Here is a 14,627-nt window from a genome sequence, read left to right as displayed (position 1 = left end):
GTGTTGATTTTTTTTTTTTTAAAGTTATCCATAAATAACGAAACATATATATGTGAATAAAATCTCTAATACTGTGTCATTCTATTTTGAGAAACTTACGTTTGTTCTAAACGTATTTATCAAAGATAAAAACTAATGAAACACACGTTGCAGCTGTTTGAAGCACACAACGAAGATAAAGATTTATGTAAATAAATAAAACGTAAAACTCATTGACGATAAGAACACATCGACACTGTTTTTCCACGGACATTAGATTGCGGATGTTTATCAATAAGAAACCAACATGGATGTACGACATATTTTCTTGATATTCCTGGCTATTCCTTCGAGTAAGCTATTTTATTATTTGTTATGACTCTTGGGTTCTTTTAAACCTATTCTACAAACAACCTTTATCTTTTATTATTATTCATGAATATTAATTGAGATTAAATGCTTTAAAAATTGGCACAAACCTGTTTTTGTGCGGTTTGTAGTGTCCGGTCGAAGACAAAAAGAATCAAGAAACAAAATAATTGCCGCTGATTCTATTTATATGCTTGCGATCTCGTGAAGTAACAAGAACTCGTCACCTCATATGCAAATGAGCTGCTCCTGATTTGAATAACAAGTCTGATTTTCAAAGCCTGAGTTAATTCGGATTTTGGAATACTGAATTTTCATAGCAGCTTGTCGGATTTTAGAATAGGAAGCTTTAACAGCAGTGTGTTGGATTTAACCCTCGAAATTGTTAGCTGAAAAGTCAAAAATCGAATTGGCAAAGTGCAGAATAGTTAACAATTGATTATTTATCCACAAGCAAGTTCGACTTATTAAGTCACGCGTCTACATCGCCTTCTCCATTAAATGGCCTCAAGATGTCACTCTTTAACACCACATTTGCCCTTTTTCTCTGTTTCACCAAAATAACTTATTTATGCACAGTAATGAAAAATATAAATGATGAAATCCTCTACCTTTATAAAAGTCAGCTGTGTTCTAAAATGGAACATTTCTACCACATTTGCGCATGCGTCGCTGAGAGCACTCTTTATTAATTTGACAACGTTCAAAATCGACTTTGCAATCTAAAGTAGTATGACCCCTTCTTCTTCTTCTTCTTCTTCTTCTTCTTCTCCACGTAAGAGACGTTGCTAGTTTTTTTTTCCATTGAAGGTGCTCGACTGAGCTTCAAACTGTAAAAAATTAATTTTCTAGAACAATCGCAAAGTAGTTTCCTTTCTTTCTCTGCGCATATTTATTATCCGTCATAAAAAAAACTGAGTCTCATATAAAACTCAGATACGTCGTAAGACGGAGCACTGCTATCATATCCGGAGAGGTATACCTTAGACTTTCTCAACTTGACAAGGTACATAAACTTGACAGGGTACAAAAATTACCTTCGCAATCTAATGGGAGTTATTATTTTTTTATAGCTTATTTATCACAGAAGAACCACCTTAATATATAACCTATTTTTAAAACCAAGCTTATGCGCTTTCACCAGCAACGCTCAGATCATCGTTTTGTCACAGAAGAAATGAATGATTGTTTCCTTGAGGGAGACCCCATTTTGATACGCTCCTATGATTGACTTTCTCTGCAGATTTAAAACAGAAGTCCGATCTGTTGCTAAGGCTGCTGGGAAAATCGTTGGATCATTTCACTACTCCCGAAAATATCTGGCTCTCGAAGGCTTTCAAAGATGTTCAGTATTTAAACTGTTCAATTCGGTGAAGTTATTTATTGAATCAGTAACATTTTAAAAAAAAAAAAACTATTAGGATCGTGGATATATACATTAGCCTCTTAGTTATGTAGATGTTTTTCATGTTGAATTTAGTCGACAAAAGTGACTTAAATTTCAGGTTTTTTACATCGTGATGCGAATGGCAAAGGTGTATTAAACACCGCATATTACACAGAAGGGACTCTTCCTGGTTATACAATGTTAAGATTTGGCAAGACTTCCGCTAAACAGAAAGCAGAACTAAAAAAGGAAATACTTTAATACCAGTAACCTTTGTTTCGCGTGGATTACCTTTACAAATTCCAACAGCAATAAAATTACACCCCGACGCCGACTTTAATTATATTCCTTACACGTGTAAGTTATCAATGCATTGTTCAGTTGGTTTTGTTACTCGTTTTTCTTTTTTTTTCTTTTTTTCAGTTTCTTTTTTTACCTAATTATTTCCTGTAATGATTAAATTCCGTGAAAACATTCTGAATAAATTTTCTAATTCTAGAATTAGCTTTGTCAGAATTTTAGTTTCAGATGTGCAGTTTATCTATATTATAGTTCTCTTAATCTGTCCGTCTGTCTGTTTGTCTCGGAAACTACTGTTAGGGATTAATAGGGATTAGTGTTCAAGTTACATTTTCCCCTACTACTGGGCCAATCTGACTAAAATTTTGTACGGACCTTTGGTATAATGAGATGCAGCGAACCAACTATTATGGTATCCGATCGATACACAGTTAGGAATATATGAGGACTAACATTTAATGTAAAAATGAGCACAAATTCAATCATATTCAATCATCGATTTGGCATAAAGCACTCATTTTAAGTTAACGAGCTATAACTTTTGCCCGTTTTTAGGGACTAAAACGTCTTGTAAATTCATATTTCCAATAATCATTATTGGATCTAAAACAATTGTCCCCATTTTTTGTTTGTTAGTGTTATATAATCGTGTACCAAAAATGGCACCAAAATGAGTCATGTTATATTATCCAAACATGAACGGCACCCATGTAAACAGGTGTATACGTTTCCTGTTTTTTATGACGTGTCCTAAATGTGTTACTAAATGTCTATGGTTCTTCACTATTTGAACCCTTAGTTATGTTGTTGCGTGGTATGTATTATCCGTTTTATGTTTCGTGATCGTCTAATGTTCATATGCGTGCGTGTGTGTGTCCCATATGTATCTTCGACATATCTTTATCTTCTCTGTTCACTGAACCTGGTCCATCCTGACTTCATCTTGTTCTTGGAGGGGGCTGGAACCTTTTAGACGAAACACATTGACTCCAAGACGATGATTGGTTTTCATATTAGTTTTTATTTCACTTTCCAGGATGTCATGCAGATGAAAATGAAAAGTGAGTTTCTTTGCTTGTGGTCTTAACAATCTACATTAAGATACACGTCACTCCCTCCCAAAAGGGGAGGAGAGACAACCGTAAAGCCCAAACCTCTCTGCTTCAATTCCAGATTCCAACTCTTCGATGATCTCCAGCTAACCTGATCACGTGACTAACACGTAGATGCGATCAGCTGACCAGACCTTCCGGTAAACTTGTCTATGATCTAGCTTTGTTATATTTTGACAGGTTTTATAAATATTCATCATATCCATCTCTTGTCTACCTCACCAGTTAGATAGATAGATAGATAGGTCGAGATGGACGGATAGCTAGATCGATAGATCGATAATTTGTTCTGTTCTATGTATTTCATAACATTTGTTTGTGTCACTACATGTATGTTTTTGTTTTTATTCGAATTTTCATTGTAGGTTTCTGCAGTTTATATTGTGAGTTTGACAGCAATCTTTGCTCATGGAAAAGCAGCTCGGGATGTGAGTTGAAGCTGATAAGCGGATCGCTAGATGGAGATATAGGTATGTGTTTTTAAGAATATGAAGATTTCGAACGTTACTAAAACAGTGCATGTTTGGATTAATGAATGGGAAGAGAAACAGAGCCGTTCATCCTAAACAAGTTGAACCGGCTTCCTCCAAAGGAGGGAGTTCCATGGGAATATCAAATTAACACGCGGTCTCCAGTTGCATATCCCCGTCATTTTTGCATACTAATTAGGCCCAACGTTGCTTAACTTTGATTATCAAACGAGAACTGTGTGTTGACATGATTATCTTGTTTGGTCGGAGTTTTTGTAACTGTTAATTTCGGCAAAAGGGCTTGAAGCTAATACTCAACTAGTCCAGTGATTGAATTCCTATTCCTTACAAAGAAAGACGCAAATATTTTTATGTTGGAGATATATAACATCCCAAAAAAAAAACACTTTAGATAGAACAAAAATAAAAATTTGCCACTCAAGAAGGGTCTTGCCTTCCCTGATCAAGGACAGAAGATATACTACAATTTAATAATTTATTCGCAAATAAAATAAAAAAGTTTAATTTACAAGTTAGGCACAAGACCATCAAAAGTGAGGGAATTTCATTAGACACCTACCAAGAAAGACTTCCTGGGTTCTAATTTCTCTCTTTTGACCCTTGAAGCTTAACCATTAAATTTAATATACAAGGATTGGTTCAAAAGTAAGGCCTCCTATTTTTTACTCCAAAACTAAAATATTCAAGAGCTATGAAGACGGAATTGGTACCATTAATACGAGCGACCTTTTGTGCTGCAGAATTGACTTTTTTACATAGTTACTACTATTCTTCATGCATTTTGTCAGCCTCTTTTAATATCACTCGCATCTCTGTTGCCACTATGAAATCGATGAACTCATCTCCTAACTGTGCGAACATTAACTGCATAGATTTCATAAGCATTCCTGTTTATCAGTTCAATTTTTTTCTTCATGTAAGAATTCAATAACGCATCTCTGCTTCTGGCGCACAACTATGACAGGGGTAGCTTTTTTAGAGTCTTATACCGTCAATATCTGCAACAGATATATGAAACTTTCAGATCATGAATGCATAAGTTTAGTCATCATAACAATGCAATTTGCAAAGCCCATTTCATCCATCCGGACAGAATAAAAAATAGGAAGCATTACTTTTGGAACGTCCCTTGTATTTTCTAGAATCAAAACAGTGTAACAGATTTTGATCAAAATTTAAATAAGAATTCTAGACATTTGTTATCACCTTCATTTTAATATGGCGATATACAGGCTGTATTTAGTTTTAAACATGATGTATTCAAAATAAAAAAAGACTGAAAGAGCTATCGAACTGGTTTCGAGCCTCGCCCAACAGATAGTTAGGATCAGGATTACAAGTTAGAGAAAAGAAAATATGATATATTGGAGAGTATAGCAAGGGAAAGGAAAAAATCACATTTGTCCAAGAAGATTTTCGTTGTTTTTATAGAAACAAGGTTTCAAAGAATTAATGTAAATGGTTTCTATAAGTTTCAACTAATAAGGCAACTTCGACTTACCGAGAATGAAGAAAAATTTGGCACTGAAATTAGAGATGCATGACCGGTTATTTATAAGGTGTAAAGCCATGAAGGAACGATAGGTGTTATTCAAAATATGGCAAATAATTTACATAGTGATTTTTTGTTGGAATGTGTTGTTTAATCCGGATGTCCGATCGTTGCGACCTCTTCCTAACGTAGTGCAAACCGCTACTACATTAAATTAAATAATGGTTTCTATAAGTTTCAACTAATAAGGTAACTTTGACTTACCGAGAATGAAGAAAAATTTGACACTGAAATTAGAGATGCATGACCGGTTATTTATAAGGTGTAAAGCCATGAAGGAACGATAGGTGTTATTCAAAATATGACAAATAATTTACATAGTGATTTTTTGTTGTAATGTGTTGTTTAATCCGGATGTCCGATCGTTGCGACCTCTTCCTAACGTAGTGCAAACCGCTACTACATTAAATAAAATAAAAATAATATAATTATCAGGAGGTGGGAGAGAACATCTTTTCGATACGACAGCAAAATGGAAAAACAAAAAAATTCCTTTCAATCTTCGTGGGGGTGATCATAAAAGTGGGGAAAAGCTGTTCTCTTCAGGAAATTCATTTTATACGCATCTTAGAATCAATATTCTTCTAGATAATTATTAATTTTGGATTTTAATCATAAAATCGAAAGTATGTATGCGATTTCAAAAGACAAAAAAAAAAAACGTGAAAATACAAGATTACCAGCTACATACATTTTCAATTAATTTTAAGTATCATTCAAAACAAATTTTATTTGGAACCATTGTACTAGACGTACTTGAAAAGGTTGGAGGTTACATCGGCCAAAACGTTGTGAAAATGGCATCAAAGATGAGAACGGTAACCCGAATATAAATAATCGAAATTACCACACCTCATCTAAAAAATTCAATACGTAACAGAATCAATATACAATCAGAAGCATTACAAATATAACTTCTTTATTTATGTCATTTACTTATGTACTTCCTCTCTTTTTAGCGCTTCTCGTCTCACTTATTCATTATTCACATCAATCACATCTTCCCACCACTTAATTCATTTCACTCTATTATGCGTTGGATTCGCTTTTCTCTATAACACCTAAAATGTTAATGCGAATATGATATAACTAAATAGAGTTGCATTAATGTGCTTGCCTTACAAGCACATTAATGGAATGTGCCCCTTCTCAACGTAAATACCCTTATTAACTCGAGAAGCAGCAAAACCCCATGTCTTCACTGCAGAGGTCCCCCGATGTCGGGAAGATTTCTGTAATCCAACAATCACCAAATTCTTTTTATACATACACGTGCAGCATATTTATACGAGTTGACCTTTTTACGCGATTTTCACTTCTTTTCACCGTCATTTCTTTTCGTTGTCGCTGTTTCATCTAGTTCGCATGACTTCCCCAGAGAGACGTAGTTTTCTCTCGCTTGAAAAAAAAAAAAAAAAAAAAAAAAACGTGACGTCATTTGTCATCGTTCGACTCCTTCTTTTTTATTTATTTATTTTTTTTTTGTCTACGGTGTTTGACCTCTGCCCCAAGCCTCAACTCCACGTCACCCGTCTCTGGGAACGATTCTGTTTGCAGATTAAGGCCATCCTGATATGCACTCAATGTGACCCTTGTCAAAATTCACACTAACTAACTTAATCACTACTGACGCAGGATCCGTACGCTGTAACATTTCTACTCTGAAACTTTCTTCCCCCGAACTGCTAAACTTTGGAATTATCTCCCTGTATTGTACTAACATGTAGAAATGTAAGTGTCATGTGAACAGCTATCTCGCTGATCAACTCCCTTCTTAAAGTGTCCCTGTAACATTATCCATCATTCACAAACTCTTAGTCTCGGTGGTAATTTGATTTGTTTAGAGTAAATATGAGTAAAATATAATGTACTTATTGTCTTTGTTTTAAATTTTCTATCGTCAGGATATCTTATCACTGATCGTAGCACCTGCCAACCATCCGAGATTTCATTAGATGTTTTAAATCAGGAAGGGCCTTTCAAATTTAGGTTGAAATACTCATTGATCGGCCCGGGTCCAGCAGTCCTGTCAATTGTGGGCAAATACACAATGAGTGAAAACAGGGAGCTCTGGTCGACCGACAGAATCGGCAACGCAAGCTGGAATCACCAGGACATCGTCACAGATCGTGGAGAGGTAAGTGCCACATGGTTTACTTTGTTCGAGTTTAACGACCTTTTAACCATTATAAAGGTCATCCAAGGACAATGATAAATGGCAGAAATAATTAACGTCACAGATTTCAGAGTTTTTTTTTGGGGGGGGGGGGTTCATTATAACTTTTTCTTTTAATGATAAGTAATGTTGTAACGATTAATCGGAATTAGATTCGGGAATCAGAAAAATCGGAATTTTATTGGGTATCGGAATCGGAAAAAATGTGTGTCTATTGTTTAATGCAAAAAAAAAAAAACGGTTTTTTATTGGGTTTTTTTTTTTATGTTTCTGAATTTTTGAGATGAGGATTGATTATTCGTATTATTTGGATTCTTCGGACTATTGTTCTCATCTTGAGTGTTACTTTCACAACGTTTTGTTCGATGTAATTTCTGTCTTTCTTCAGGTGTATCTTGTCGAACCCGGGAATGCTTCTGTGAAACTCGGGAATCTGGACGAAATTTCGAACAGAAAACTTATTTACCTCACGGGCGTAGAATACTCTCATTCCGTCAGCCTTGACTGGATAGAGTTCCCAAGTTTTGATGAACCTTAACCGTAAGGAGAATATCACTTTTATAATTGATTTTTGCAAGTACTCTAACTACTGCTCCACGAATTACATCGACTGAAACGTTGTGAAATGGCAATGAAGATGAGAACAGTAGTCCGAAGAAGCCAATTAATACGAATTGTTTTTATTGTTTTTTTTATGTACGATTTTTAAACTTAATTAAACTTAATTCTCCATCGCTAGTACTAATGACAAAATGATATTTATTGATTTTAAACTACTAGTTAAGCTAAATCTATAGATCACCCCAACTATATTTCTTTGTTTGCAGAAATATTAGGTTGAGAAGAAAGTTCTTGCGGCATTTTTAATTTTGATTTCAAATGATGTATTTTTACACTAGTTTCCGTTATAATACCTTTACTTTATATATCATTTTAAAGAGGGGGTTTCCTTCTATCTAATCGTTTAAATTACAATCGTTTAAAATAATTATGTCTTCTTTTCTAGAATGATGAATACGAGATGGAAGAAAGACAAATTCGCACAATTTTCTTATTTCAATTTAGGTTAGGCTGATATCAACGAAACGTTGCCCAGCAACCACTACTGAACGGACAAGCACAAAGATGGTTTAAGAAACTTCGTGGCGGCGACGAAAGTCTTGAAGATGATGCTCGTAGTGGTCGGCCATCGGATGTTGACAACGATGAATTAAAAGTCTTAGTCAAAGCCAATCCACGCACAACTGTTTGAGAATTTGCTTCTGAATTAGATGTAACGTATACGATTTCCAACCACTTAAGAGATATTGGAAAGAAAAAAAAAACTTGATAAATTGGTGCTTCACGAATTTAACCGCACCCAAAAGAAACACCGTTATAAAATATAATCTTCCCTTTACGCAACAAGAACAACCCGTTTCTCGACCAGGTTGTGACTTGTGATGAAAAGTGAGTTCTTTACGACAATCGGCGGCGCTCATCTCAGTAGTTAGACGCCGACAAAGATCCACACATGTCTTGATTGCACCATTAAAAGTCAGGCTGACTTTTTGGTGGTCTGCGACCGGTCTTATCCATGACAGTTTTTTTGTAGAATCGGAACTGTCCAAGTGTATGTCTATATAATCGATCCATCTTGGGACGGCTATCCCAGTTGACTATTCCCTAAGAATTAAAAATCTAAATTAAAGTCAGTCTAGCATCAATGAGAACGTAAAATCTATTTTTACAAATCGATTATTTTTTTATTATTTCAGATCAATGTGTTAGAATCGATTTCCATAAAAGCCTACACAAGTGATTCGTCAGCTGTGGCGATCGGATCGATATCAAAAAGTAAGTGTTTATATTTCAGCATCAGTGGAATCTGGTGGTGATGAAGTTAATACAGGCTTGATCTTTCAGCGTGGTGTGTCCGAAACCTTTCGCTATTGGTACTTTATACAAAACTAGTACGTCGCTCAGCGATGCCCGGTTGTAAAATATGCTTAAATATGATATTTTAATTTATGCGGATTTCTCATTTATTATTACATAGCCAATTCCCTATTAATTATTATATTGTACCCAATATATAAGAGTGACTTCAATTATTCGCTAACATTTGAGTTAAGTCCATATGTCTATCAAAACATTAAAAATAACGTTGTTGAGCGTATAAATGTATTTTTGCGCATGTGCAAATGTAACACGTTTAGTTGACTTATACTTGGCAAGTTCAAATTTCGAGTATGTAGACCAAAAATTGACATATGAGTTTAGTAGAGACCGTCCCACACACAGACAGACACGGTCACTTATATATATATATAAGAGAGAGAGAGAGAGAGAGAGAGAGAGAGAGAGAGAGATTATTCAGCACAAGTACAGTTTAGTAAACCAAGGAAAATTATTTGTTTTTATTAAAGAAGAATTCTATTCGAGATAAGAGAAGACAATCACTGAATTTGTAACCCAATTGATTTCTCGCTGACCGCGCCTACTTGTGATTCTTCTTTCGAGTTCTCCGTCGACATTGCTAGTAGGATTGCTATGCTGGAACTGAACGCTTGTATAAAATAGCAATTTTTTTTAAAAATAAAAATAGAATTATTTTACTTTTACAAAATTAAAGATTTTCTTTGTGACTATAAACACGAATGACATAGATAGACACAGACATAAAGCGGAAGAAAGAGATATATAAGGTTGGTGCAAAAACAATATCGTTTTCTCACATACGTTACTTTTATATATGATTTCTGAATAAATTCAATTATATATATATATATATATATATATATATATATATATATATATATATATATATATATATATATAGCCAAGTGCGTTTTTCGCTCTATCGAATCGTGTTTTTCGTTACTGTTCTCTTCATTCATTTTTGCAGGCTTTTCAACAGCATGGACAAAATTCTAATCCGCACGATGTTCTTGTTCCAGTCCAAACTAGGCTGAAAAGCTGCCGAAAAGCTGCCGAGACAGCTCGCTATTTCAATGATGCGTTTGGCCCAGGAACCACTAACGAACGTGTAGCACAACGGTGGTTCAAGAAATTTCGCAATGGTGACGAGAGCCTCAAAGATGAAGACGGTCGCGGCCGGCCGACTGAGGTTAATAACGAACATTTGAAAGCCTTGATTGAAGCTGATCCTCGTAAAACCACGTGAGAAATTGTTGTTAGACTCGAGATCGACCACTCAACAGTCGTTCACCATTTAAAACAAATAGGGAAGTAAAAAAAAACTTGGATAATCGTCGTTTTAAGGTGTCTTCTATGTTCCTTCTGCGCAACAAAAACGACTTATTTCTCGAGCGGATCGTGACGTGTGATGAGAAATGGATCCTCTATGACAACCGGCGACGTTCGGCAAAGTAGTTGGATGCTGGAGAAGCTCCAGACCATTTCCCGAAGTCGAAATTGCACCAAAAAATGTTATGGTGACTTTTTGGTGGTCTGCGGCCGGTCTCATCCATCACAACTTTTTGAATCCGGACGAAACAATTACGGTGGAGAAGTACTGCCGACAAATTGATGAAATGCACCAAATTCTCCAACGTATGCGCCCAAGATTAGTCAATATAAAGGGACAAATTTTCCTCCATGACAACGCTCGCCCGCATGTTGCTTAACTGACCCTGCAGAAGCTGAACGAATTGAACTACGAGACTCTGCCTTATCCGTCATATTCATTGGACCTCTTGCTCACCGATTATCACTTTTTCACGGCAACTTCCTACGCGAAAAATGCTTCAAAAACCGAGATGATGTCGAATCGGCCTTCAATAACTTCATCGCTTCCAGAACTCCGGATTTCTATGCTACTGGGATAAATAAACTTGGCAAAAATGTGTCGATTCTAATGGTTTTTATTTCGATTAATAAAGTTTATTATGAAAGGAGTTATGATCTTTTGAAGTTGAACGTAAAAAAAAACGACTTCATTTTGCACCAACCAAATACATATTCATATAATGGACCTTGTTTGTCTGTGTGAGAAACGATTTCTACCAAACTCCTCTGTCAATTTTTGGATTCCAAACTTGAAACCTAATATATAGGGGATTTGGACCTTTGAAATTCGGTTTCAAGCCGGTAGAAATAGCTTGGAGATTTTATAAACATCTGTCAATCTGAGCTGAGCTGATTTGCGTTGACATTTCGAGATGAAAACAGGACTAACTTTATTCTAATACTAGCGCTCGGCTTTGTCTGTATGTAAAATACGCTTAAATATGATATTTTAATTTGTCCAGATTTCGTATGTATTATTATAGAGTCGTGATTTTAAAAGTAAAGAAAAGTATTTTGATGCCATCAGTTGGAATCGAAACCGAATCTTTCAATACTGGTGACGTTACCACTGTACTAACGTGACACTAATATAAACAGATTAAAAATTAAAAATTAAAACTAAACTAAGATAAATGTACAAATTGTATAACGGTTTTTTTTTCAATTTTGACCCATTTTTGATCCCTTAAAAACTATTTTAAGCTACTAAAGACCCATGAAAGAACGGCCCGTAAAAAAACAAAAACAATTATTGGAGGCCTCTAGCGCCGCTCTGCGACTTTTAGTTTCGGAGGAAATAGTTTGAAAATATGGAGACAGGCAAACATATATCCTTTTATATATTAGATTTTAAGGGTTCCGGAAATGTTGTTTAAAACTAGAAAAATTTGCAGTATTTTATTGCCGTGCTTATAAATATTCCTATTTTATATATATATATATATATATATATATATATATATATATATATATATATATATATATATATATATATATATATATATACCCTCGGTAACGTATCTTTAGAATATATCTAGTTATGGGTATCTATCTTCAAAACTTATCTAAAGGTTTGTGAAATACTTCCATTCTACAGACCTGCGGCACCAAAGTAAACCCCGTGATATTACTGTATCATGTTTGAACAGAACAAACACTACTCTCCGATTTGTGCTCAAAGTCCACGTTAATGTGGCTTTTAATTCATGTTTACCTTTCAAACAAATCGATTAATTTTACTTGCTTCACATTGCGCCTTACGTGATTGGACGATCCTATCTTTTAACAAAAAGGGAGGGAAGATAACGTTCGTACGAAAAAAATTGCCTTTACCTACGTTTTTTCTTATGCTCCGATACCTTGGGTTAAACCAGATTTCACATTCTCATGAAAGTTTTCTTAGCCTTACTACTTCCGTGTTTCCTCCTTTACTTCCGTGTCCACCATAGAGTATCGGTATACGGTACGGTGGAGAGGTACGTCTGTAGATTTATTATATTTCCTTTTTATCTTAACTGATACGACGCAGTGGTCGGAGGATCCCAGAGGAGATAGAACGGAACACGAGCATAACTCAGGGGAAGTTGAGAGAAAAAGGTCTAGGAGGCTTGCGAACTGACCGGTACTATCGGGCACACGGGTGGGCTCGCGGACAATCTGAGTGAGGTCATAGGCAATGGCAAATTGTCTTGTTTCTGACATCATTTACTAGAAAACCAATCACTAGAAATGATTGGCTTAAAGGACTAACCGAGCCTTTCTATACGTTTTTTTTTTTTGTTGTTTTTGTATCTTTTCTTTCCAAAGATGGTTTAATAATATATTGTTTATTTTTGTTTGGTTGGTTGGTTGGTTGTTTTCATAGATGGATTGTCTTCACCGCAACGGAGGAACTCTATATATTTCCTGTATAGTTGCTAGTGATGGGACAATTCCAATATTTTACTGATTCCGATACAATTACTGGTTCCGTGCTAAATTCCCGATTCCAATACAATTACCGATTCTGATTCCAATTCTTTATAAATCTCCAAATATTAAATTATAAAGTTGTTATTTTTTTTCACGATTATCAATAAAAACATGTTAAACGTGCGTAAAATTTCTCAAACATAAAAACACACTTGTGAGAGAATGATGGATACATTTTAGTTTTAAGGTTTATATTTACTAGTTTCTTATTACTACCAGCAGTAAAAGATTACGTTTTGAACAAAATCAAATAAAATATTTTTGGCATCTAAAAATCGGCCATGTTTTTTTTTTATTCCTATATCGATTCCGATACCCCAAAAAGTTCTAATTTTTCTGATTGCTTATTCTCATTCCGATTAATCATCGCAACACTAATAGTTATCATCTGGAATATCAGAGGGAGGTTAACAGATGCCACACTTTGCCTAAGAATGACATGGAAGTATTCAAGGCAGAGGCGTTCAGCTTCATGAACCCGGTTATAGAGCGAATGCAGACCCCACAATATTATTGTACTATCTTCAAATAAAAATATACTTATCTAAGTACGCTGGTAAATATAGTTGCAAAATATATCTGGTTTTAGATTGTCTGTCTCAAAAACCTTTGTAAACATGTTTAACATATTTCCATTCTCTGGATGTCCGGAGCGAACACGAACCCTACGATATTATTGAACTATCTTTGGAAAGAAAAGATACTACATTTTGATCCTGATTTTAAGACTAGGAAAATGTAAAAATATTTCGAGTTTCATGACTGACCTAATGGCTATATCAGATGAAGTTTATTTTTTAGTATTGAATATTCAGCGGTCAAACGATTTCACTTTTTAAAAAGGGATGAATGGTGATAACGTACATACGAACATGAAACTTCTTTATCATAGAGATTGATTCATTTTCATTACATTTGTTCTTTCAGTCGACGATTTGTCAATGACCACTGAATTCAACGTCTTCAGCAACTCGTCTACAATTCGTTTCCAACCAGATTCAAATCGCGCAAACAATGGAACGCAAACCCATTTCGAATATATTTTATCTCGCATAACCGTATATTCCATCGGAGCCGCAGTTGGTTTGGTCTCCGTCATAATCATTACGGTAACAATTTACTGCGTTGCATGTGACTGACATGTATATATACTTTTTCCTTCTTTTGTTTTCACAAGGTTTGAAGGATAACAGAAATTAAATTTTTTTTTATTTTTTTGTTTTTTGTTTTTCTTGTATTTTCCTTTTATTCTGTTTTTCTTTTTTGTTTTTGTTTTCTTTTTTCTTTTGTTTGTTTTATTTCTCGTAATATATTTTTTCGTTTTTTTTACTTGTTTTCTTTTTTCTGTTTTTTTCTTCTTGTATTTTTCTTTTTGTTTTTTCTTTTTAGTTTTTGTTTTTCTTGTTTTTTTTTTTGTTTTATTTCTCGTATTATGTTTTTGTTTTTTGGGGGTTTTCTTTTCGTTTTTTACTTGTTTCCTTTTTATCGTTTATTTTTT

General features: G+C 34.7%; 1 protein-coding gene across 1 annotated transcript; it reads left to right on the top strand.

The window, feature by feature from the left end:
* Positions 1-208: 208 nt before the first annotated feature.
* LOC145293355 (uncharacterized) lies at positions 209-14,344 on the top strand. Its single transcript, XM_080139995.1, has 5 exons — positions 209-332; positions 3,513-3,617; positions 7,095-7,327; positions 9,124-9,202; positions 14,057-14,344. The coding sequence occupies exons 1-5, from the start codon at positions 287-289 to the stop codon at positions 14,266-14,268; spliced, it is 675 nt and encodes a 224-aa protein (XP_079996121.1). The 5' UTR covers positions 209-286; the 3' UTR covers positions 14,269-14,344.
* Positions 14,345-14,627: the final 283 nt, after the last annotated feature.

The sequence above is a fragment of the Euprymna scolopes genome, chromosome 14, assembly GCF_053919585.1.
Source record: "Euprymna scolopes isolate OS-2025 chromosome 14, ASM5391958v1, whole genome shotgun sequence".
Lineage (NCBI taxonomy): Eukaryota > Metazoa > Mollusca > Cephalopoda > Sepiida > Sepiolidae > Euprymna > Euprymna scolopes.
Note: the sequence above shows the minus strand (reverse complement) of the source record. Positions and strands in the feature narration are given on the sequence as shown.